A 24,507-nucleotide genomic window follows, 5' to 3' on the forward strand; every position below is an offset into this window, starting at 1 on the left:
ACTCTGGAAAAATTCAGTTCACATCCCCCACCCAGCATGGAGTTGCAAACCCTGGTAGTTTCCTCCCACTCCTGATAAGATCTTACCAAATTATGGAAGTTTCATGCTCAAAGATTTCTGCTAGGCATTTTTCTGCAGCTGCCCAGTTACCACTGCAGTCTGCTTTTTTCTACACTGGTGATTACCAGTGAGAACTCTCAGAATTTTGTCAACTAACTTCCTTTCCACCCAGCATCGCTTTCAGGACAGTTGGGTTGTGGGTTGAGAGATACAACATGAAGGATCTTTTGTTTCTCTCCCTGTCCACTACCTTTTAATGTTCAAAGAATCAGCCTGTAACTTTTATTTTTGAAGTTATTGCTGGGAAATGTTTAGGCTTAAACTTAAAAAAAAAAAAACATTTTTAGGCTTAATATATCACATTATGTATTAAAGGAGAGCTTATCCTATGTTACTGTGCAATTCTACCTAGAAGTCAATCTGGTACATTTTTAGAAAGCAATCTGGCACTATGCTTACAAAAATGTTCTCTAGCTCAAGTCAGAAATCTCATTCTGGGAATTCATCATAAGGAAATAATTCACAATGAAAATAATCTCCATCCATGAATATATAGCACTATTTGTGATAACAAAAACTGAAAATAATTTACATGCTCCACATTAGAATACCAGTCAAAATTATGTCTTATAAGATAAATGGACTATTTTGCAGTCATTAAAATGATTACACTATTTACAAAACAAAAAGACACGCAAAGAAAACAAACGTGGTTACCAAAGGGCAGTGGGGAGGATAAATCAGGAATTTGGGATGAACAGATATAGCTATATCTAAAACAGATAAACAATAAGAACATACTGTATAGCCTGTCAAACTATATTCAATATCTTATAATAACCTATAATGGTCTTTCCTGGTGGCTCAGCAGTAAAGAATCTGCCTGCAATGCAGGAGAATCAGTTTCAAACCCCGGGCTGGGAAGATTCCCTGGAGAAGGAAATGGCAGCCTATACAGTATTCCTGCCTGGAAAATGCCATGGACAGTGAAGCCTGGAGGGCTACAATCCATGGGGTCTCAAAGAGTTGGACATGACTTAGTGACTTAACAATAACAACAATAATCTAAAACAGAAAAGAATGTGCAAAAGAATATCTACCTATATATATGAAAGCTGAATCACTTTGCTGTACATCTGAAGCATTGTAAATCAACTATACTTCAATTTAAAAAAAAGAACTAGGGGCATTTCAAGAGAGATGAATTGACTGTAAGAAGAGAATTCACATTTCCCTTCATAAACAAAAGGGAAAATCATGTGATATATGCAATTAATACTTAAATAAAATAGAAAATTTAAAAATTAAGTTTTGGAATAAACTATCTATTAAATACTTAAAAATGATAGTTACAAAGCCTAAGTATTAACATAGAAAAATGCTTTCAAAAAACAATGACAGATAAAATAGAAGAATAAAAAATAGAATATATAGCCTTATGGCAACTATGTAAAGAGATGAAGGCAGATAGACAAGAGAGAGAAAGGTTTTTTTGAAAGGGAAATACTTAACAATAGTATGGTATGAACAAAAATGTTTTTTGATCATTTTTACTTAATAGAATTGAATTATTTTTACAATAAGAAAGGAGACACAAAAAGCATAATTCAGAAAGCATTTGTCCCGTCTCTTGTTGATATTATCAGCTGGAGCTAATTTGTGGCTTGAAACAAACATTTGGAACATTTTGGCCAAAGGGAAAAGGTCCAACTGAATAAAAGTGGATTTATGGCCGTGTGACTTTGGCCAAGGTTACCATTTGTATATCTGTAAAATGGCCCTGGTTTTATATCAAGCTTAGAAAAATCCCTGTGGAAGGCAAATGAGGTATATGTGTCAGACATTAGCATAGCTGTGGGCACACAGAGAGGCACTTGAGGTTGTTTGGTTCTCATCAGAGTAGGGCTTTTGTTTGCTCTGTACTGAGATTTAAACTCAAATTCTGATGCAAGTGCAGGGGCAGAATGGAGGGAATAGTAGTAGAAATCCAGGAAGATGAATTAATTCTATCACCTTTTCCCACCCCATGCCCCACCTCTGTTTTCTTGTCCTTCACTTGGGAGAATAAGATAAACTTTAACAGAGACGTGAGTGGGTTTTCAAAGGACACACAATGAATGGGTAAATAAAGAGAAATTTAGCACTTTCTGGACAAATAAAGATAAATGTCAGTTGATGATAATGCAACCTTGAGAGAATTCCCCAAAGGCCTGCTGGCTGTCCTTAGTGTGTACTCCCCAACAGAGTTCCTTCAGCACTCATTTGAGAGGTCCATGTACCCCAAAGGCTCCTAAATCATGAAAAGTCTATATCTCATGAGGTCAGAGAAGGCCTCCCTGGAGCTCTCACCATGAGAATTTTAAACCCTGCGAAAAGGTTACAAAGGTATTTTAAGCTTTGTTAAGATGGTAATAAGTATAACCAAAACCAGATCAAGATGCCATATATTACACCATCCCGTAAATCTGAAATGTCCAGAAATGGCAAATCTATAGACAGCAGATGAATAGCTGCCTGGGACTGAGAATGGGAACAAAGATTCCTTCAGAATGGGAATGAAGGATCTTATTGTGGTGATGAATGTTTTAAATTTGTTCTAATGTTCCAGTGTTCTAAATTGGATTAAACAGTTGCACAACTAGGCAAATTTACTAAAAACCACTGATTGCTTACTTAAATGAGTGAATCTTATGATATGTAAATTATACGTCAATAGCTGTTGTATAAAAAGGAATTTACACTTGGCACTTAAAACACATTTTTGGATTCCAATGGGTTCTGGCTAGGAGCTTGGTAATTTCCTACTAAAATACTCAGGAAGGCACAAGAGAAAGGAATGGAATAATGTCAATGAAAACAAGACTAAAAGGAGCTAGGGGACTTCCTTGGTAGTCTAGTTGTTAAAGACTTTGCACTCCTAATGCAGAGGGCCCAAGTTCAATCCCTGGTCAGGGAACTAGATCCCACATGCTGCAAATAGGAGTTCACGTGCCACAAGACCCAGTGCACCACAACTAAGACCCAGCACAGCCAAATAAATATTAAAAAAAAACAAAAAACAAAAAAAAAAACAAAGACTAAAAGAAGTTAGGTAGAATCTCCTCTAACTAGATATCAAATGGGCTGGACTGAGAAATTTTACAAGAGACTGCATGCGAAACTGCAACAGGCCCACTGGTATACTTTTAATTTCCCGCGTCCTTGCAACTCACGATATACAGAGATGTTGTGAAAGGTGAAACCCAAACGACTCCATTTTACGATAGCACCGCCATTTTGAGTAAAACGCCCTCCCGAGGAGAGAAAGAAACTCAACGAGCCAATCAGGGGAGGACAGGAAAGTCCCTCACCCCCCCTTACTCTAACCCACCAATCAATAGCTAACAAGACATCCTTAGTTGAAGAATTAACCAATCCCCTTAAGCTTCCCTCCCCGCTTCCCCTGCTATACAGTATAAAAATGATTCGCCGCTTTCACTCGGGGCTCCTTTGCCGTTGTGTGAAGAGAGTTCCTGCTCGAGCTTGTAATAAAGTTCCTCACTGTTTTTGCATCCATCGCGGCTGCTGTGGTGTTTGGTGGGATTCCGCGATCCGGGTACAACAATGTAAGTGACAACCCATATAGAAAATTAGACAGCTGTTCCTCTGTCCTGCCACGACTACTCTGGGAGAATTGTCTTATTTTTGTTTTGTCACCCTTGCCTTGCCAGGCCATCTTTCTACAGCTGATAGGGGTAGTAGGGTCCCAGACCGCAACGAGGAAAAAGGAAAATAGTTGTGGCGCCTTAAATTCAGTGAGGTAGGTCTTCCAAAGTGAAAAACCACAATCACTCTTCTGTTGGGAAATGTCCTCTTTTAGAATGTTCATATGAAACAAATAAAAAGGCTGCCTCCAACAGATGGCATTAGTTGATCATACATGGTCTTTGGATCTTGGCCATCCCATTGTTTCTGACTCTAAAGGAGAGTTTACAGCATTTGGGTTTGTTTTTAAGGGGGTTTATGAATACCATTTACCCTGATCATGTCCAAAAGTAGCAAGAGTTTTGAAAACCAGTAGAAAGAGAAGTGTATGATTACCATGGAGACAAGAGTAAAGCTCAACTTTCCATGGATATATTCATATTGATCACTTGTAAGGTGTCATTTTGCTCTTAGAGACAGCTTTTTCAGAACCAAACCTACTTTCAAGTAGAGTAGTTGTAAGAGAAGATATATGAAGAAAGCAGTTTGCATTACATTATGGAAATTATAGTTTTTCTTACACTGCATCAGCTGAACAGGACATGGAGGAGATGAATCACCGTAGACAGGAGATGTTGTAGGGCAAAGTTACCTAGAAAACTTGGAAGCTGCGCACATAACTAGCTGTCAGCAGCAGAAGAGAAGGAAAGATGTTGTCACAAAGTGGACCAAGAATCGGGTCAAGGGTACTTTATGGACCAATTTGCTGGCACAGAGCATAGACTGACCTTGAATGATGGGGAAGCAGAAAACAACATATGGAACCTATGGAAAAAATACTGCTACATAAAGGAATATAATATGGAGATTATACCTTGACAGTATACCTCTGCACCTTGTTTAATGCAGGACTCATAATCAAATTTGAGGAAACTGTTTGGTATCTTACATAAGGTACAAAAAGACAATTTTTTCATGAAATAAGAACAGAAAGTCATAAAGAGAAAATAGGCTTAGATGAAAAGGCAAAATGAGATAAAAAAAGGGGGGTAGATGAGTGAGCTAATAGAGATGATGATAAGGAGGAAGCAATAAAAGTTACTAACATTGATTTTACATTTTATATGCATCATACTTAATTATAAATGTTTTATATATGTTAACACATTTAATTCTTATAAGAGCACCATGAATGCCTAGTGCTATTGTTGTCCTCATTTCATAACTGAGGAAATTGAGAGATGTTAAGGAACTTTCTCAAGGGCACCCATCCAGTAAATACTAGAGCCAGGATTTAACCTCTGAAAATATGACTTCATGGCCTGTGCTTTTAATCATACACTAAGGAAGGACAGCAAGGAAACAAAAGATACAACAGCAGAATTAAAATCACTCAAGACAGGAAAAGCAAAATTGAAGTTGTGGGTGAATCATATTAAAATGAAAAATCTAAATAAAAAAAGCAAAAATATAATAATAAGGAAGATGATAAATATGGAAGCCAGAGAATAAAACTTTCCTTTGATGACTGAAAGGACCATGTTCTAGGAAAAGTAAACAAAAGAAGACCTACATCTTGACATAGTCTGTTAAAAAAGAAAACTACGATAGAACATTACAAGAAAGGAAATCAATAAGCCAGTAAGAATCTGTGAAAAATAACTGCTATATATATATAATTCAGTCTCACCTTAATTAAAAAGAGAAGAAGTTTATGTTAGTACTATTTTCAAACTTCAAACATGAACAGAACATCAATATACCTGAGGCAAAACTGATGGAAACACAGGAGAAACAGAAAAATACACTATTATAGTTGGAGACTTCTATACCCCTTCATCAGTAATTGACAGGTAGCAGGCAGAAAATGAGTAAAGATATATCAATAGTTAATCATCAGTCAACTGGAACTAAATGACATCTATAGACTACTTCATCTAACAAGAGCAGAATATATTCTTCTCAAGCTTACATGGAACATTCACCAAGATAGATCATATTCTGGGCCAAAAAACACAATTTAAAAGTTTTTAATTAATAGAAATCACACAGTGTATACTCTCAGACAAGAACACAGTTAAACTAGAAAGAACTCTGTACTTTCTGTTCAATTTTTCTGCAAACCAAAAACTGCTCTAAAACTAAAGTCTATTGATATTCTTTTAAAAAGAAAAAAAAAGAAATTTGGGCTTCAGCCACAATGGCAGAATAGAAAGACCCTGAGCTCAATTCTCAAGAATACACCCCAAATCACAACTATTTGCAGAACAATCATCAATGAAAAAGACTGAAACCTACCAGAAAATATCTTCTACAACTAAAGACATAAAGAAGGAACCACAATGAGACAGATAAGAGGGATGGACTGGCAATATAGTCAAGTCTCATACCCATAGGGTGGAGGCAATCCATAAACTGGACAATAATTACAGTATAGAGGTTCTCCCACAGGAGTGAGAGTTCTGAGACCCATATATAGCTGCTCAGCCTGGCGGTCCTGCACTGGGAGGACAATATCCCTCAGAGCATTTGACTTTGAAGGCCAGTGGACTTAATTTTGGGAGTTCCAAAGGACTGGAGGAAATAGAGACTTCCCTCTGCAAGGGCACACACAAAATCTCACATGCACTAGGACCCAGGGCAAAAGCAGTAATTTGATAGCAGCCTGGGCCAGACCTACCGGCTGGTCTTGGAGAATCTTGAGGAGAGGCTGGGATTGCAGCATGGCAGTGGCTTGCCGTGGGGACATAGGCACTGGCAGAAGCCATATATGTACCATGTAGATACTACTACTATGAGCAGTCACAGTGGAATCCTACCTGTAGCTGATTAAGACAAGATCCGGCCCCACCCAATAACCTGCAGGCACTAGTGCTGGAAGGTCTTGGGCCTAACTGGGTGGAGACACATCTTCATTTATCAGCAGACAGGCTGCCTAAGGACTTCCTGAGCCCACAGCCCCTCTAGACACAGGCCTTTCCACCAGTGAACAAGCACTAGCTTGGCCCTCTAGGAAACCTAGACTAGCCTCAAGACTAGCCTCATCCTACGACAGACATATTAGACAGCATATTAAAAAGCAGAGACATAACTTTGCCAAAAAAGATCTGTATAGTCAAAGCTATGATTTTTCCAGCAGTCATGTACAGATGTGAGAGGTGTATCATAAAAAGGCTGAGCACCAAAAAATTGATGCTTTTGAATTGTGGTGCTGGAGAAGACTCTTGATAGTCCCTTGGAGATCAAACCAGTCAATCCTAAAGGAAAACAACCCTGAATATTCATTGGAAGGACTGATACTGAAGCTGAAGCTCCAGTATTTTGGCCACCTGAAATGGAAAGCCAACTCACTGGAAAAGACCCTGATGCTGGGGAAGATTGAGGGCAAGAGGAGAAGGGGATGACAGAGGACGAGATGGTTGGATGGCATCATTGACTCAATGAATATGAGTTTGAGAAAGCTCTGGAAGATGGTGAAGGACAGGGAAGCTTGGGGTACTATGATCCATGGGGTTGCAAAGAGTCAGACATGACTGAGAGACTGAACATCAACAAGAAGGAGCAGAGAAAGGGCCTGAGAACATATTTAAAAACACAGTAGCTGAAAACTTCCCTGACATGGGAAAGGACAGTTACCCAAGTCCAGGAGGTGCAGAGAGCCTGATATAGAAGGAAGCAGAGAGGAACACACCAAGACATATTGTAGTAAAAATGACAAAAATTCAAGAGAGAATATAAAAGCAACAAGGGAAAAGCAACATATAACACACAAGGAAACTCTCATAAGGCTATCAGCTGATTTATCAGCAGAAACTCTGCAGGCCAGAAAGGAGTGGTGCCATATTTTTAAAGTGGTGAGAAGAAAAAACCTACAACCAATAATATTCTACCTAGCAAGGCTTTCGTTCATATTTGATGGAGAGATAAAAAGCTATACAGACAAACAAAAGCTAAAAGAGTTCAACACCACCAAATGAGCTTTATGACAAATGTTAAAGGGAACTTTTCAAAACAAAAAAGAAAAAGCCACACCTAGAAATAAGAAAATTACAAACCAAAAAAACTCACCAGTAAAGGCAAACCAACAGTAAAGGCAGGAAATCATCTACACACAAAACTAGCAGAGAGGTTGAAAGTCAAAAGTAAAAAAAAAAAAAAAAGTCAAAAGTAATCAACTCTAAAACAGAAGTATAGTCCAATGGAACAAGATAGAAAGCCCAGAGGTAAACCCATACACCCATGGATACTTTGATAAAGGAGGCAAGAATACACAGTGGGGCAAAGACAGTCTCTTCAGTGGTGCTGGGAAAACTGGACAGCCATGTATAAAAGAATGAAATTAGAACACTTCCTAACACCATACAGCAATATAAACTCAAAATGGATTAAAGGCTTAAATGTAAGTCCAGAAACTATAAAACACCTAGAGGAAAACAGGCAGAATACAACATAAACCACAGCAAGATCCTCTATGACCCACCTACTGGAGTAATGGAAATAAAAGCAAAAATAAAAAAGGGAGACCTAATTAAACTTAAAAACTTTTGCACAGTAAAGGAAAGTATAAACAAGGTGAAAAGACACTAGCAAATGAAATAACTGACAAAGGATTAATTTTAAAAATATACAAGTAGCTCATACAAATCAATAGCAGAGAAACAACCAACCAATCAAAAAAGGGGGGAAAGACCTAAACAGACATTTCTCCAAAGAAGACATATAGATGGCTAATAAACACATGAGAAGATGCTCAACATCACTCATTATTAGAGACAAGCAAATAAAAACTAACAATGAGATATCACCTCACACCAGTAAGAATCAGTTCAGTTCAGTTCAGTCGCTCAGTAGTGTCTGACTCTTTGCGACCCCATGAATTGCAGCACGCCAGGCCTCCCTGTCCATCACCAACTCCCAGAGTCAATGGCCATCATCAAAAAATTTATAAGCAATAAATGCTGGAGAGGGTGTGGAGAAAGGGAACCCTCTTACACTTTTGGTGGGAATGCAAACTGATACAGCTGCTATGAAGAACAATATGTGAAGTGAAGTGAAGTAAAAGAGGTCCAGTTGTATCCAGCTCTTTGTGACCCCATGGACTATACAGTCCATGGAATTCTCCAGGCCAGAATATGGGAGTGGGTAGCCTTTCCCTTCTCTAGGGGATCTTCCCAACCCAGGGATCAAACCCATGTCTCCTGCATTGCAGGCGGATTCTTTATCAACTGAGCCACAAGGGAAACCCAAGAATACTGGAGTGGGTAGTCTATCCCTTCTCCAGTGGATCTTCCCAACCCAGGCATCAAACTGGGGTCTCCTGCATTGTAGGTGAATTCTTCACATTGCATCCTGCATTGCAGGCAGAGAGCAGTATGGGGATTCCTTTAAAAACTAGGAATAAAATGACCATATATCCCAGCAATCTGACTACTAGGCACATACCCTGAGAAAACCAAAATTGAAAAAGACACATGTTAACCAATGTTCATTACAGCTCTATTTACAATAGCTAGGACATGGAAGCAACCTAGACATCCATCGAATGGATAAAGAAGCTATTGTACATACATACAATGGAATATTACTCAGTCATAAAAAGGAATGTGTTTGAGTCAGTCCTAATGAAGTGGATGAAACTAGAGCCTATTACAGAGTGAAGTTAAGTCAGAAAGAGAAATACAGTTATCATATACTAATGCATATATATGGAATCTAGAAAGATAGTACTAATGAACCTATTTGCACAGCAGCAGTGGAGACACAGATATTGAGAACAGATTTATAGACATGGCTGGGTGTGTGTGTGGGAAGTACGGAGAGAGTAACATGGAAATAAACATTACCATGTGTAAAATAAACAGCCAATGGGAATTTGCTATATATGACTCAGGAAACTCAAACAAGTGCTCATTAACAACCGAGAGGGGTGAGATGGGGACAGAGGTGGGAGGGATGTTCAAGTGGGAGGGCACATGGGTAAACTTAAGGCTGATTCATGTTGCTGCTTTGTAGAAACCAATGCAATACTAAAGCAATTAACCTTCAATTAAAAATAAATTTAAAGAAAAAAAAGTAGTAAAATCTATACCCATGATAAGCATTTAAGAGACACAGAATACAATTATATGTAAACTATGATAACAAAACTAGTAATAGTGAGGGGAGGAGAGTACAAATGCAGTATTTTTAAAATGTACATGAAGAACTCAGCAACTTATACACACACACACACACACACAAACATACAGACTGCCATATAACTTCATGGTTTCCATATACCAAACATCTATAATATACACACACACAAAAAAAGTAAAAGGAATTCAACTGTAACACTAAAGATAGTCATCAAATCTTAAGAGAACAAAAAAAGAAAGAAAGAAAGATCACAGAAACAACTCCAAAACAATGAACAAACTGACAAGAATATACATCTCAATAATTACCTTAAATGTAAATGGATTAAATGTTCCAACCAAAAGACAGAGTGGCTCAATGGATACAAGAGATTGACTACAGACCTAGGGACACACATAGACTGAAAGTGAGAGGATTCAAAAGGCTATTTCATATAAATGGAAATCAAAAGACAGCCAAAGTAGTAACACTTTTATCAGACAAAACAGACTTTAAAATAAAGAGTGTTACAAGAGACAAAGAAGGACCCTACATAATGATCAAGGGATCAATCCAAGAAGATGGCTGTAAATATCTATGCACCAAACACAGGAACACCTAAATATATAAGACAAAATACATGAGACATAAAAGGAGTAACTAGTAACACAATAATAACAGGGAATTTTAACACCCCACTTACATCACTGGACAGATCATCCAGACAGAAAATACATTAGGAAATGCTGGTCTTTAATGACACTTTTGATCAGACAGGCTTAATTGACATTCACAGAGCATTCTGGCCAAAAGTAGCATGATACACATTATTTCAAGTGCATGTGGAACATTCTCCAGGAGAGATCACATGCTAGGCCACAAAAAAGCCTCAGTAAATTCAAGAAAACTGAAATCATATCAAGTATCTTTTTCAACAACAAGCTATGAGACTAAAAGTCAACTATAAGGAAAAAATACTGCAAAAGACACAAATAAGTGGAGGCTAAACAAGCATTCGGTTACTGAATAAATCAAAGAGAAAAACAAGCAAAAATACCAAGAAACAAATGAAAAGTGAAAACATGACAATCCAAAGCCTATGGGAAATAGCAAAACAGTTCTAAGAGGGAAATTTATAGCATTATAAGCTTACTACCTCAGCAAACAAGAAAAAATCTCAAATAAGCAACCTAACTTTACACCTATATGAAACAGAAAAAAGAATAACAAATAAAACCCAAAGTTAGTAGAAAGAAAAAAATAATAAAGGTCAGAGGATAAATAAATAAAATTGAGTCTAAAAACAAATAGAAAAGATCAGTGAAGCTAACAGCTGGTTCTAGGAAAAGATAAACAAAATTTATAAAACTGTAGCATGATTCATCAAAAACATAAAGTCAGTCACTTTTTCCCCATCTATTTGCCATGAAGTGATGGGACTGGATGCCATGATCTTAGTTTTCTGAATATTGAGCTTTAAGCCAACTTTTTTCACTCTCCTCTTTCACTTTCATCAAGAGGCTCTTTAGTTCTTCTTCACTTTTTGTCATAAGGGTGGTGTCATCTGCATATCTGAGGTTATTGATATTTCTCCCAGCAATCTTGATTCCAGCTTGTGCTTCATCCAGCCCAGCATTTCTCATGATGTACTCTGCATATAAGTTAAATAAGCAGGATGACAATATACAGCCCTGACGTACGGCAAACAGATGGGGAAACAGTGGCTGACTTTATTTTTGGGGGCTCCAAAATCACTGCAGGTGGTGATTGCAGCCATGAAATTAAAAGATGCTTACTCCTTGGAAGGAAAGTTATGACCAACCTAGACAGCATATTACAAAGCAGAGACATTACTTTGCCAACAAAGATCCGTCTAGTCAAGGCTATGGTTTTTCCAGTGGTCATGTATGGATGTGAGAGTTGGACTATAAAGAAAGCTGAGCGCCAAAGAATTGATGCTTTTGAACTGTGGTGTTGGAGAAGACTCTTGAGAGTCCCTTGGACTGCAAGGAGATCCAACCAGTCCATCCTAAAGGAGATCAGTCCTGGGTGTTCATTGGAAGGACTGATGTTGAAGCTGAAACTCCAATACTTTGGCCACCTCATGTGAAGAGTTGACTCTTTTGAAAAGACCCTGATGCTGGGAAAGATTGAGGGCAGGAGAAAAAGGGGACAACAGAGGATGAGATGGTTGGATGGCATCACCGACTCAATGGACATGAGTTTGGGTAAACTCCGGAGTTGGTGATGGAAAGGGAGGCCTGGCATGCTGTGGTTCATCAGGTCGCAAAGAGTCAGACATGACTGAGCAACTGAACTGAACTGAACACATAGAACATTAATACATGACTAAAGTGATCATTTTGAAGATAATGTATGTAGGAAAACTATAAACATTTCAATATTAGATTATAATGAAAATATTAAAGGAAATGTTAAAACCATAATCACCATGATATGACATGTGTAAATACAGAGAACAGGACTAGAAGGGAGTAAGAAAAACAGAAGTGGTTGTATTTCTCATGTTGTTCCCTGGGGCCTATTATACTGCTGAGATTATAGATAATTTTAAAAAGTCATATTGACTTTTTCTAAGTTAACAATTAGTAGTTAAATTAACTCATAAGACCTGACTTCAGGGTCACCCATCTGTACATACATGGGCCAGCTCTGAAGAAGTGTACCTGCTCAGGCAACCCACAAAATCTTTCCTGGCTTTTGTAAAGGTCCTACATGATCTCACATTTTGACTTGGTTTGGAACATATGCTCCAAACACTACAGGGAGACAAAACAAACAGGTACCAAGTTACCTCTTTCTGGAAATATGTTGTTTTTGGTGAGTTTGACGCTTTTGGGTCTTGGGTTGTTATTATCCATACCCATGATCAGGTTACGGAAAAACAGATCAAATTTCTTTCTGCTGTCTGCGTTGATGGTGCCGGCCACCGTCCATACCAAGGCAAAAAGGAACAGACCTTGTAGCCAGAGGAAGATCTGTTGGCTTGTCAGGCCTTCAAATAATTCACTTTCCTCCTCTTCTGCTTCCCTGATTTCATCTAAAAGCAAGAATAAGAATCAGAAAAAAGTGCACAGTACAATAGATATGAATTGGGTAGTTCTGTCCTTGAAGGGCCTGGGGAGGGGACTGATATTGAATGAGAGGCCCTATTCTTTTTCTACTTATATTAAAATAAATTTTTTTATTGTAGTAAGATATGCATTAACATATAGATTACTGATCTTAACCATTTTAAAGTTCAGTGGTATTAAATTCATCCATGTTTTTGTGCAACCATCACCACTATTCACATCTGGGACTATTTTCATCCTGCAAAACTGAAACTCTATACTCATTTAACATTAATTCATTATCTTCTTCCCCATAGCTTGACAAATAGCATTCTACTTTTCATCTTCATAAATTTGACTAATCTGGATATGTCTTCAGTTCAGTCGCTCAGTCGTGTCCTACTCTTTGTGACCGCATGAATCACAGCACGCCAGGCCTCCCTGTCCATCACCAACTCCTGGAGTATACTCAAACTCATGCCCATTGAGTCGGTGATGCCATCCAGCCATCTCATCCTCTGTTGTCCCCTTCTCCTCCTGCCCCCAATCCCTCCCAGCATCAGGGTCTTTTCCAGTGAGTAAACTCTTCGCATGAGGTGGCCAAAGTATTGGAGTTTCAGCTTCAGCATCAGTCCTTCCAATGAACACCCAGGACTGATCTCCTTTAGGATGGACTGGTTGGATCTCCTTGCAGTCCAAGGGACTCTCAAGAGTCGTCTCCAACACCATAGTTCAAAAGCATCAATTTTTCGGTGCTCAGCTTTCCTCACAGTCCAACTCTCACATCCATACATGGATATATCTTAGAGGTGAAATAATATTGTCTTTTTCTGACTGGCTTATTTCTCTTAGCACAGTGTTCTCAAGCTCCATTTGTATTGTAGCATGTATCAGAATATGTATCAGAAGTTTTGACTGTGCCTCATGGCTTGAAGGATCTCCGTTTCCTGACCAAGAATTTAACCCTGTCAGGGAAGTGAAAGCACTGAATCCTAACCACTAGACCACCAGGGAACTCCCCATAATTTCCTTCATTTTTTTTTTTTTAATTTCCTTCATTTTTAAGGTGAATAATATTTCACTGTATGTATATATTACATTTTATTTATCCATTCATTGATTGATGGACACTTGGGCTGCTTTCATCTTTGGTTACTATGAATAATGCTGCTATGAACACAGTTCTATGTTCAAAAATAATATTGCTATGAATAAAATATCTGTCTATGTCCCTATTTTGAATTTCTTTATATATATACCCAGAGTGGAAGTGCTAAGTCATATGGCAATTATATTTTTAATTTTGAGGAACTGAGAAACTATTTTCCATAGCAACTGTACCATTTTACATTTCATCAATGGTGCACAAGGGTTCCAGTTTCTCCACATCCTTGTCAATACTTGTTCTTTTTGATTGTTAATATTGTTAATACTGTTGTTGTTTGGATAGTATCCAACCTAATAGGTATGAGATGGTATCTCACTGTGGTTTTGATTTGCATTTTCCTAATAATTAGTGGTGTTGAGCATCTTTCCATGCGCTTATAAACAATTTGTGCATCTACTTTGGAGAAATGTCTATTTAGGACCTTTGACTATTATTTATTCAGTTTGTTTTTGTGTTGTTAACTTTTAGAAATTCTCTATATATTCTGGATATTCATCCTTTATCATATGTGATTTGTAAAGATTTTCCCCCATTTGTGAGTCATCCTTTTAGTCTGTTAAGAGTCTTTTGATATTCATCCTTTATCATTTATATGATTTATAAAGATTTTCTGCCACTTGTCAGTTGTCTTTTTACTCTGTTTATAGAGTCTTTTGAAAACAGTAGTTTTCAATTTTCATGCACCCTATTTGTCTTTTTTCTCTTTTGTTGCTGTGCCTTTGGTGTCATATCCAAGAAATAATTTCCAAATAGCTCTCTACCTTAGATTTTCTTCTAGAAACTTTAAAGGTTTAGGGCTTCCCCAGTGGCTCAGCAGCAAAGAATCCATCTGTGATGAAGGAGACGTGGGAGACCCTGGGTTCAATTCCTGGTTTGGGAAGATCTGCTCAAGGAGAGCATGGCAATCCACTCCAGTGTTTTTGCCTGGAGAATCCCATGGACAAGAAGCCTGGCAGGCTACAGTCCATAGGGTTGGAAAGAGTCAGATACGACTGAAGTGACTGAACACACACAGTTCTTATGTTTAGGTCTTCCATTTGTTTTGAGTTAATTTTTGTACATAGCATTAAGTAAAGGTCCAACTTCATTTATTTCTAAGTGGATATCCAGGTTTCCTGTCATCACTTGTTAGAAAGACTGTGCTAGGGACTTTCCTGGCAGTCCAGTCGTTAAGAATCAGTGCTTTCACTGCAGAGGGCATGGGTTAGATCCCTAGTGGAGGAGCTAAAAGTCCTGCATGCCACATGGTGCAGGCAAAAACAAAAAAAAAAAAAAGAGAGAGAGAAAAAAAAGAATGTCCTTTCCCCATTGAATGGTCTTAGCATCCTCATGGAAAATCATTTGACAATATATGCATGAATTTATATCTGGACTTTCTACTCCATTCCATTGGTGTATATATCTGTCCTTATGTGAGCACTATACAGTTTTATTATTCTGGCTTTGTAGTAAGTTTTTAAATCAGAAAGTGTTCTTTGTTCTCCAACTATGTTCTTCTTTTTCATGATTGTTTGGCTATTTAGAGTCTTTGAAATTCCATATGAATTTCAGGATGGATTTTTGTATTTCTGTAAAATATGTAATTGAAATTTTGATAGAAATTGCACTGAATAGATTATTTTGGGTTGTACTGACATCTTAACAATATTTAGTCTTCTATCCCATGAACTTAGAATGTTTTTCTATCTTAAATGTCCTTTAATTTCATTCAGCATGTTCTATAATTTTATTGCGGAAGTCTATCACCTTCTTGGTTAATTTCTATGTATTTTATTCTTCGTCAGGCTATTTTAAATGACACTGTTTTTTTAATTCAGGTTTCAGACTGTTTATTGTCAGTGTACAGAAATGCAACAGAAATGCATCAGTTTTGTGTTTGATTTTGTATCCTGCCACTTTGTTGAATTTGTTTATAACAGTTTTGCCTGTGTGTGTGTAGTGTTCAGGATTTAGTACATATTAGATCAAACATCTGCAAACAGATAAATTTACTTTTTCATTTCTAATGTGAATACATAATATTATTTCTTTTCCTTGCCTAATTACCCTGGCTAGGACTTCCAGTACTATGTTGAATAGAAGTAGTGAAAGCAAGCATCCATTCCTTATTGTAGTTAAAATGGTAAAGTGTTTCACCATTGAGTATGATGTTCATTGTGAAGTTTTTGTATTTTACTTTTATTATGTTGAGGTAGTATCATTTTATTCCTACTTTGTTCAATGTTGTTTATCATGATTTCATGAATTTTGTTGTATGATTTTCTGCATTTTTTCCTTTATTCTGCTAATTACATTTGTATGACATGTATCACAAATTGATTAATTTTCATACATTGAGGCATCCTTGTACCACAGAAATAAATCATAGTTGGTCACAGTGTAGAATCTTTTTAATATGCTGATAAACTTGCCTTTCTGCTCTTTGGGGAAAATTTTTACAGTAATGTTTATAAAGGATATTGGTCTATAATTTTCTTGTAGTGTCTCTGGCTGGCTTTGGTTTCAGGGTAATGCTGGCTTTATAGAATGAGTTAGGAAATGTTCTCTTTTAAACATTTTGGAAAAGTTTGAGCATGATTGATATTAATTCTTCCCTAAATGTTTGGTAGAATTCACCAGTGAAGTGGTTAGATCCAGGATTTTTCTTTGTTGTGAGATTTTTGATAACTGACCAATACCAGTCACTGATCTATTCAGATTTCTTTGTGCTGCAGTTGGTAGATTTTGTGTCTTGGTAGGCATTGTTTTTCCATTTCATTTAAGTTATCAAATTTGTTGCCATAACATTTTTCATAGTGCTCTCTTATAATCCTTTTTCTTTCTGTACAGTGAGTAGTAACGTCTGCATTTTCATTTCTGATCTTAGCAATTTGAGGATAAAAACATGTTAAATGACCACAGGAACCAACTTGAAGGTGTCCCCAGTTATCAAAGCCATTTGAACAATAAAATAAATAATTATAGCATTGGATTATAATTCATAGAACAAAATGAATATCCATGAATTCATATTTGATCACTAAATAATTGAATAAGTAAGTAGGGAAGCATAGTTCTTCTTTACAGAATAATTCTAATCCTTAAAAGAAATATAAATTTAAATAGAAAATTTACATTAGGAAATGCCACCCTAGTAACTGCTGTAGATAAGATCTACCAATGGATGTTAAAATCAGTACACAAAAGTCTGAGGAGAAATAGGATATTTGTATAGTTTGAATTATCTCCCCTGATGTAATTATTAATCCCAAAGGAAAAAAACAGTAACATTATAGTGGAGAAATATAACTATGAACAAAGATAATTTTGACCAGAGCCTTCACCAGGAATAAGATATGTTCACATTATGTACCTGCTGAAGGTTTACTGAGGATACATCATCACTTCTGTGATATTGTTACTAAAAAGGCAAATCTTGATTTTGCTTATCTTTTCAAAAAACCAGCTCTAAGTTTCATTGATCTTTTCTATTTTTTAAGTCTCTATTTCATTTCTTTCTCTTCTGATCTTTAAGATTTCTTTGCTTCTAATAACTTTGGATTTTGTTATTTTTTTCCTGTTTCCTTTAGGTATAAGGTTAAGTTGTTTGAGACTGTTCTTGCTGCTGGTTCTTGAGGTTGGTATCACTGTAAACTTCCCTCTTAGAACTGCTTCTGCTGCATCCCACAGATTTTGTATTGTTGTGTTTGTTTTCAATTCCCTCTAGGTATTTTGTGATTTCCTCTTTAATTCTGTTATTCATTGTTTGTTTAACAGCATATTGTTTAGCCTCTGTATTTTTTGCAGGTTTTTTTTTTTTTTTGTAGCTGATTTCTAGTCTCATAGCATTGTGGTTGGAAAAGATATTTGATATGATTTTAATTTTCTTAAATTTACCAAGGCTTGTTTTGTGGCCTCAAATGTGATCTATCCCAGAGAATGCTTTGTGTGCAGCTGAAAATAATGTGTATTCTGCTGCTTTGGGGTGGAATGTTCTATATATATCTATTAGGTCCATATAGCCTAATGTCATTTAAAACCAGTCATTTAAATCTTGGGCCAGACTCATTAAGAAAAAAAGATAGAAAGCTCAAATCAATAAAGTCAAGAATAAAAAAGGAGAAATTATAACCAACATCATGAAATACAAAGTAATTGTAGAGATTACGATGGACAAGTATATACCAATAAGATGAACAATCTAGAAGAAATGAACAAATTTTTAGAGAGGTAGAATCTCTGAAGACTGAACCTTGAGGAAATACAAAATATGAACAGACCAGTAATGAAACTAAATCAGTAATTTAAAAACTCCCAGAAAACAAAAGTCCAAGACCACAGGGCTTCACAGGTGAGTTCTACCAAACATTTACAGAAGAGATAATACCTACCTTCTCAAATTATTCCAAACAACTGCAGAGCAAGGAATACTTCTGAGCTCATTCTATGAGGCCAGCATCACCATGATACCAAAACCAGACAAAAATATCACACAAAAACAGACACATAGCTCAATGGAACAGGATAGGAAGCCCAGAAGTAATCTATGCACTTCCGGTCAATTAATCTATGACAAAAGAGGTAAAAATACACAGCGGAGAAAATACAGTCTCTTTAGTAATTAGTGCTGGGAAAACAGGACAACTACATGTAAATGAATAAAATCAGAACATTTCCTCACACTATAATACAAACAATAAACTCAAAATGAATTAAAGACCTAAATGTGAGACTATAAACCATAAAACCCCTAGAAGAAAACAACAGAACACCCTTTGACATAAATCATAGCAATATTATTTTGATTTTTCTCCTAAGGCAAAGGAAACAAAACCAAAGCTAAACAGCTGGGACCTAATTAACCTTAAAATCTTTTCCGTATCAAGGGAAGCCATGGAGAAAATGATAGACAACCTACTGAACTGGAGAAAACATTGGCAAATGATATGACTAATAAGGGAGTTAATATCTAAAATATATAAACAAGTCATACAACTCAACATTAATAAACAACCTGATTAAAAATGGGCAGAAGACCTGAATAGACATTTTTTCAAATAATACATTCATATGACCAACAGGCACATGAAAAGATACTCAGTATAGTTAATCATCAAAGAAATGTAAATCAAAACTACAATTAGTTATCACCTCACACCTATCAGAGTGGTTATCATCAAAAAGACCAAGTATCTAATGTGGCAAGGATTAGATGGAGATTAGTGGGAATTAGTGGAGATTAGAGGGATTTAGTGGTAGCTCAGACAGGTAAAGCCTCTGCCTGCAATGTGGAAGACCTGGGTTCAATCCCTGGGTTGGGAAGATTCCCTGGAGAAGGAAATGGCAATCCACTCCAGTACTCTTGCCTGGAAAATTCCATGGATGGAGGAGCCTGGTAGGTTATAGTCCATAGGATTACAAAGAGTCAGACATGACTGAGCAACTTCACTGGTGATCAGCTAACTGGTACTCCAGGTGAGCCTTACTCACTATGCACCAAAACCACTTTCCAATATAGGTTGCTGTATTTGGAATAAAAATTAAAAGATGAATGCAAGGCAATTTCTGTGTAGAACCCTGTAGTAGAGATTAGTGGGATTAGTGGAGAAAAGGGAAACTTTGTACACTGTTAGTGGGTATGTTTATTGGTGCAGCCACTATGGCAAATAGTATGGAGGTTCCTCAAAAAACTAAAAATAGAACTACCATATGATCCAGGGTTTACTCCTGGGCATATATCTGAGAAAAATGAAACACTAATTCAAAATGACACATGCCCTCAATGTTCATAGCAGCATTACTTACAATAGCCAAGATACGGAAGCAACCTAAGTGTTTATCCACAGATGAACTGCTAAATAAGACTGTATACACATACACACACACACACACACACACACAATGGAATACTACTCTGTCATAAAAATGAATGAAATTTTGTCATTTACAGCAACATGGATGGGCTTGGAGGTTATTATTCTTAGTAGAATAAGTCAGATGAGAAGACAAATACTTTATGTTATCACTTATCTAAAACTACAACAAACTAGTGAAAAGATACAGACTTATAGATACAGAAAACAAACTAGTGGTTGCCAGTGGGAAGAGGGACAGGGGAGGGCCACGACAGTGGCTGGTGATTAAGAGGTTTGGACTACTACATATAAAACAGATAAATTACAAGGATATATTGTACAACACAGGAAATATAGCCAATGTTTTAAAAAACTTTAAATGAAATGTAATCTTTAAAAATTGTGAATCACTAAGCTGTACACCTGAAAAATATAATAATGCAAATCAACTACACTTCAATTTTTTTTAAAAAAGCACAATCTTAGTCTAATTATGATAAAACTAGGCAAACTGGCAAGGTCACTGGGAGAAATATCAATAACCTCATATGCAGATAACACCACGCTTATGGCAGAAAGTTAGAGGAACTAAAGAGCCTGTTGATGAAGGTGAAAAAGGAGAGTGAAAAAGCTGGCTTAAAACAACATTCAAAACACTAGGATCATGGCATCTGGTCCCATCACTTCACGGCAGATAGATGGGGAAACAATGGAATCAGTGACAGACTTAGTTTTATTGGGCTCCAAAATCACTGCAGATGATAACTGCAGCCATGAAATTAAAAGACACTTACTCCTTGAAAGAAAAGCGATGACCAACCTAGACAGCATATTTAAAAGCAGAGACATTACTTTGCCAATAAAGGTCTGTCTGGTCAAAACTATGGTTTTTGCAGTAGTCATGTATGGATGTGAGAGTTGGACCATAAAGAACGCTGAGCATTGAAGAACTGATGCTTTTGAACTGTGGTGTTGGAGAAGACTCTTGAGAGTCCCTTGGACTGCAAGGAGATCCAACCAGTTAATCCTAGAGGAAATCAATCCTGAATATGCATTGGAAGGACTGATGCTGAAGCTGAAGCTCCAACACTTTGGCCACCTTATGTGAAGAGCTGACCCATTGGAAAAGACCTTGATGCTAGGAAAGACTGAAGGCAGGAGAATGGAATGATAAAGGACCAGATGGTTGGATGGCATCACTGACTTAATGGACATGAGTTTGAGCAAGCTTAGGGAGATGGTGAAGGGCAGGGAAGCCTGGCATGTTGCAGTCTGTGGGGCTGCAAAGAGTCGGACATGAGTGCGTACTGAACAACAACAACAGGCAAACGTAAATTGAGAAGCATTCAGAAACATAACTGGGCAGTATTCACCAAGTGACAAGGTTATGAAATATCAGGAAAGGCAGAAGAACTGTCATAGCTTGTAGGAGACCAAAGAGATACAACAATTAAGTACAACGTGGCATTTTGAATTGGATCTTGGAACAGAAAAAATCGTGGAAAAATGTGAAATTCAGATAAAATGCAGTTAATAGTATAGTACCAATGTTAATTTCCTTATTACAGTAATTGTTCCTTGGTTATATAAGATGTTAACACTAAAGAAATCTAAGTAAAGAGTATATGTAACTCTACATTCTTTTAGTAAGTTTTCTTTAAATCTAAAATTATTTAAAAATAAAAGCTAAAAGTGTATTCAGTGTTCCTCATCTCAAGTTATTGCTAATCGTAGCTACCATGTTCTTGCATTTTAACATTGACAGTATTAAATGTTATAGCTCCAAAATCAAATTTAAGCCTATGTCCCAGTTTTTTGTTTTTTGTTTTTTTTGGCAGCATCAAGAACTTTGTTTGGCATTTGAATCTAGTTCTCTGACCAGGGATGGAATCTGGGCCCTCTGCACAGGGAATGCGAATTCTCAACCACTGGACCACTAGCGAAATCCCTATTCCCCAGTTTTTAGCAGTTGTATGTATTTCAACACCCCCGAGAGGATTCACAGTTATAGATTCAGGAAGCTAAGAGTTGAGGCTTCACAGGACTGTAAACAATAAATCCATTTCTCATGCTGGTGACTTCTTTCCTGGAGGAAATACTATATAAGGAGAGTGAAAGGAGCTTGGGAAAGTATGAAAAATTTACAAATAAAAATATAAATATATAATGTATGTAATTCATGTGTTTCTGCAAATACTGTCTGTAATTTTAATTTTAATACTTTAAAGAGAGTCTCTGATCAACTATTTCCAATTTACTTTTTTCTAAAAAATCTACACCTATATGCCTCTGGAAGAAATGGGCTGAGAAAATATGTTCGTAGAGCAAAAGCTGTAAGAAGATTCACCATCATTTTGAATTATGTGTTATCTTGAGAAAGAAATGGCATCCAATTGAATGCAGAGTTCCAAAGAATAGCAAGGAGAGATAAGAAAGCCTTCCTCAGTGATCAGTGCTAAGAAATAGAGGAAAACAGTAGAATGGGAAAGACTAGAGATCTCTTCAAGAAAATTAGAGATACCAAGGGAACATTTCATGCAAAGATGGGCAAAATAAGGGAGAGAAATGGTATGAACCTAACAGAAGCAGAAGATATTAAGAAGAGGTGGCAAAAGAAGAACTGTACAAGAAAGATCTTCATGACCCAGATAATCACAATGGTGTGATCACTCACCTAGAGCCAGACATCCTGGAATGTGAAGTCAAGTGGGCCTTAGGAAGCATCACTACAAACAAAGCTGGTGGAGGTGATAGAATTCCAGCTGAGCTATTTCCAATCCTAAAAGATGATGCCGTGAAAGTGCTACACTCAATATGCCAGCAAATTTGGAAACCTCAGCAGTGGCCACAAGACTGGAAAAGGTCAGTTTTCATTACAATCCCAAAGAAAGGTAATGCCAAAGAATGCTCAAACTACCACACAATTGCACTCATCTCACACACTTGTAAAGTAATGCTCAAAATTCTCCAAGCCAGGCTTCAGCAATACATGAATTGTGAACTTTCAGATGTTCAAGCTGGTTTTAGAAAAGGCAGAGGAACCAGAGATCAAATTGCCAATATCCGTTGGATGATCGAAAAAGCAAAAGAGTTCCAGAAAAACATCTATTTCTGCTTTATTGACTATGTCAAAGCCATTGGTTGTGTGGGTCACAACTAACTGTGGAAATTCTGAAAGATATGGGAATACCAGACCACCTGCCTGACCTGCCTCTTGAGAAATCTGTATGCAGGTCAGGAAGCAACAGTTAGAACTGGACATGGAACAACAGACTCGTTTCAAATAGGAAAATGAGTATGTCAAGGCTGTATATTGTCACCCTGCTTATTTAACTTCTATGCAGAGTACATCATGAGAAATGCTGGGCTGGGTAAAGCACAATCTGGAATCAAGATTGCCAGGAGAAACATATCAATAACCTCAGATATGCAGATGATACCACCATTATGGCAGAAAGTGAAGAAGAATTAAAGAGCCTCTTGATGAAAGTGAAAGAGGAGAGTGAAAAAGTTGGCTTAAAACTCAACATTCAGAAAACTAACATCATGGCATCTGGTCCCATCACTTCATGGCAAATAGATGGGGAAACGGTGGAAACAGTGAAAGACTTTATTTTGTTGGGTTCCAAAATCACTGCAGATGGTGACTGTAGCCGGGAAATTAAAAGATGCTTGGTCCTTGGAAGAAAAGTCATGACCAAGCTAGACAGCATATTAAAAAGCAGAGACATTACTTTGTCAACAAAGGTCTACCTAGTCAAATCTATGGCTTTTCCAGTAGTCATGTATGGATGTGAAAGTTGGACTATAAAGAAAGCTGAGCATTGAAGAATTGATGCTTTTGAACGGGTGGTGTTGGAGAAGACTCTTGAGAGTCCCTTGGACTGCAAGATCAAACCAGTCCATCCTAAAGGAAATCAGTCCTGAATATTCATTGGAAGGACTGATACTGAAGCTGAAACTCTCATACTTTGGCGACCAGATGTGAAGACCTGACTCACTGGAAAAGACCCTGATGCTGGGAAAGATTGAAGGTGGGAGGAGAAGGGGATGATAGATGATGAGATGGTTGGATGGCATCACCAACTTGGTGGACATGAGTTTGAGCAAGCTGGGAGTTGATGATAGACAGGGAAGCCCGACATATTGCAGTCTATGTGGTCGCAAAGGATCAGACACGACTGAGCAGCTAAACTGACTGATGACCCAGTAGTTCCACTCCTAGATATATACTGAAAAAAAAAATAAAAACACTAATTCAAAAAGATACATGTACCCAATGTTCATAGCAGCATTATTCATAATAGCCAAGATATAAAAGCAACCTAAGTGTTCATCAAAAGATGAACGGATGAGGATGTGGCATACATACACAATGGAGTAATATACAACCATAAGCAAGAATGAAATTCTGCCATTTGCAGCATCATGGATGGACTAGGAAGGCATTATGCTAAAGTGAAATAAGTTGACAGAGAAAGACAATACTGTATGATATCACTTATATGTGGACACTAAGGTGGGAGGAGAAGGGGACGACAGAGGATGAGATGGTTGGATCGCATCAATG

The 24,507-nt window shown here is 37.2% G+C and overlaps 1 protein-coding gene and 1 non-coding gene across 2 annotated transcripts in view; one reads left to right on the top strand and one right to left on the bottom strand.

Annotated features, from left to right (window-relative positions):
• Positions 1–24,507, bottom strand: part of DNAH3 (dynein axonemal heavy chain 3) — a 234,557-nt gene that overhangs the window by 83,882 nt on the left and 126,168 nt on the right. Inside the window, exon 40 of the mRNA XM_043914480.1 lies at positions 12,677–12,922. Coding sequence (XP_043770415.1) covers positions 12,677–12,922 — 246 coding nt within the window. The remainder of the gene's footprint in view (positions 1–12,676; positions 12,923–24,507) is intronic.
• TRNAR-CCU lies at positions 2,943–3,016 on the top strand. Its single transcript has one exon. It is a non-coding gene; the product is annotated as a tRNA-Arg (tRNA).

Source organism: Cervus elaphus, chromosome 10 (assembly GCF_910594005.1).
Source record: "Cervus elaphus chromosome 10, mCerEla1.1, whole genome shotgun sequence".
Taxonomy (NCBI): Eukaryota; Metazoa; Chordata; class Mammalia; order Artiodactyla; family Cervidae; genus Cervus; species Cervus elaphus.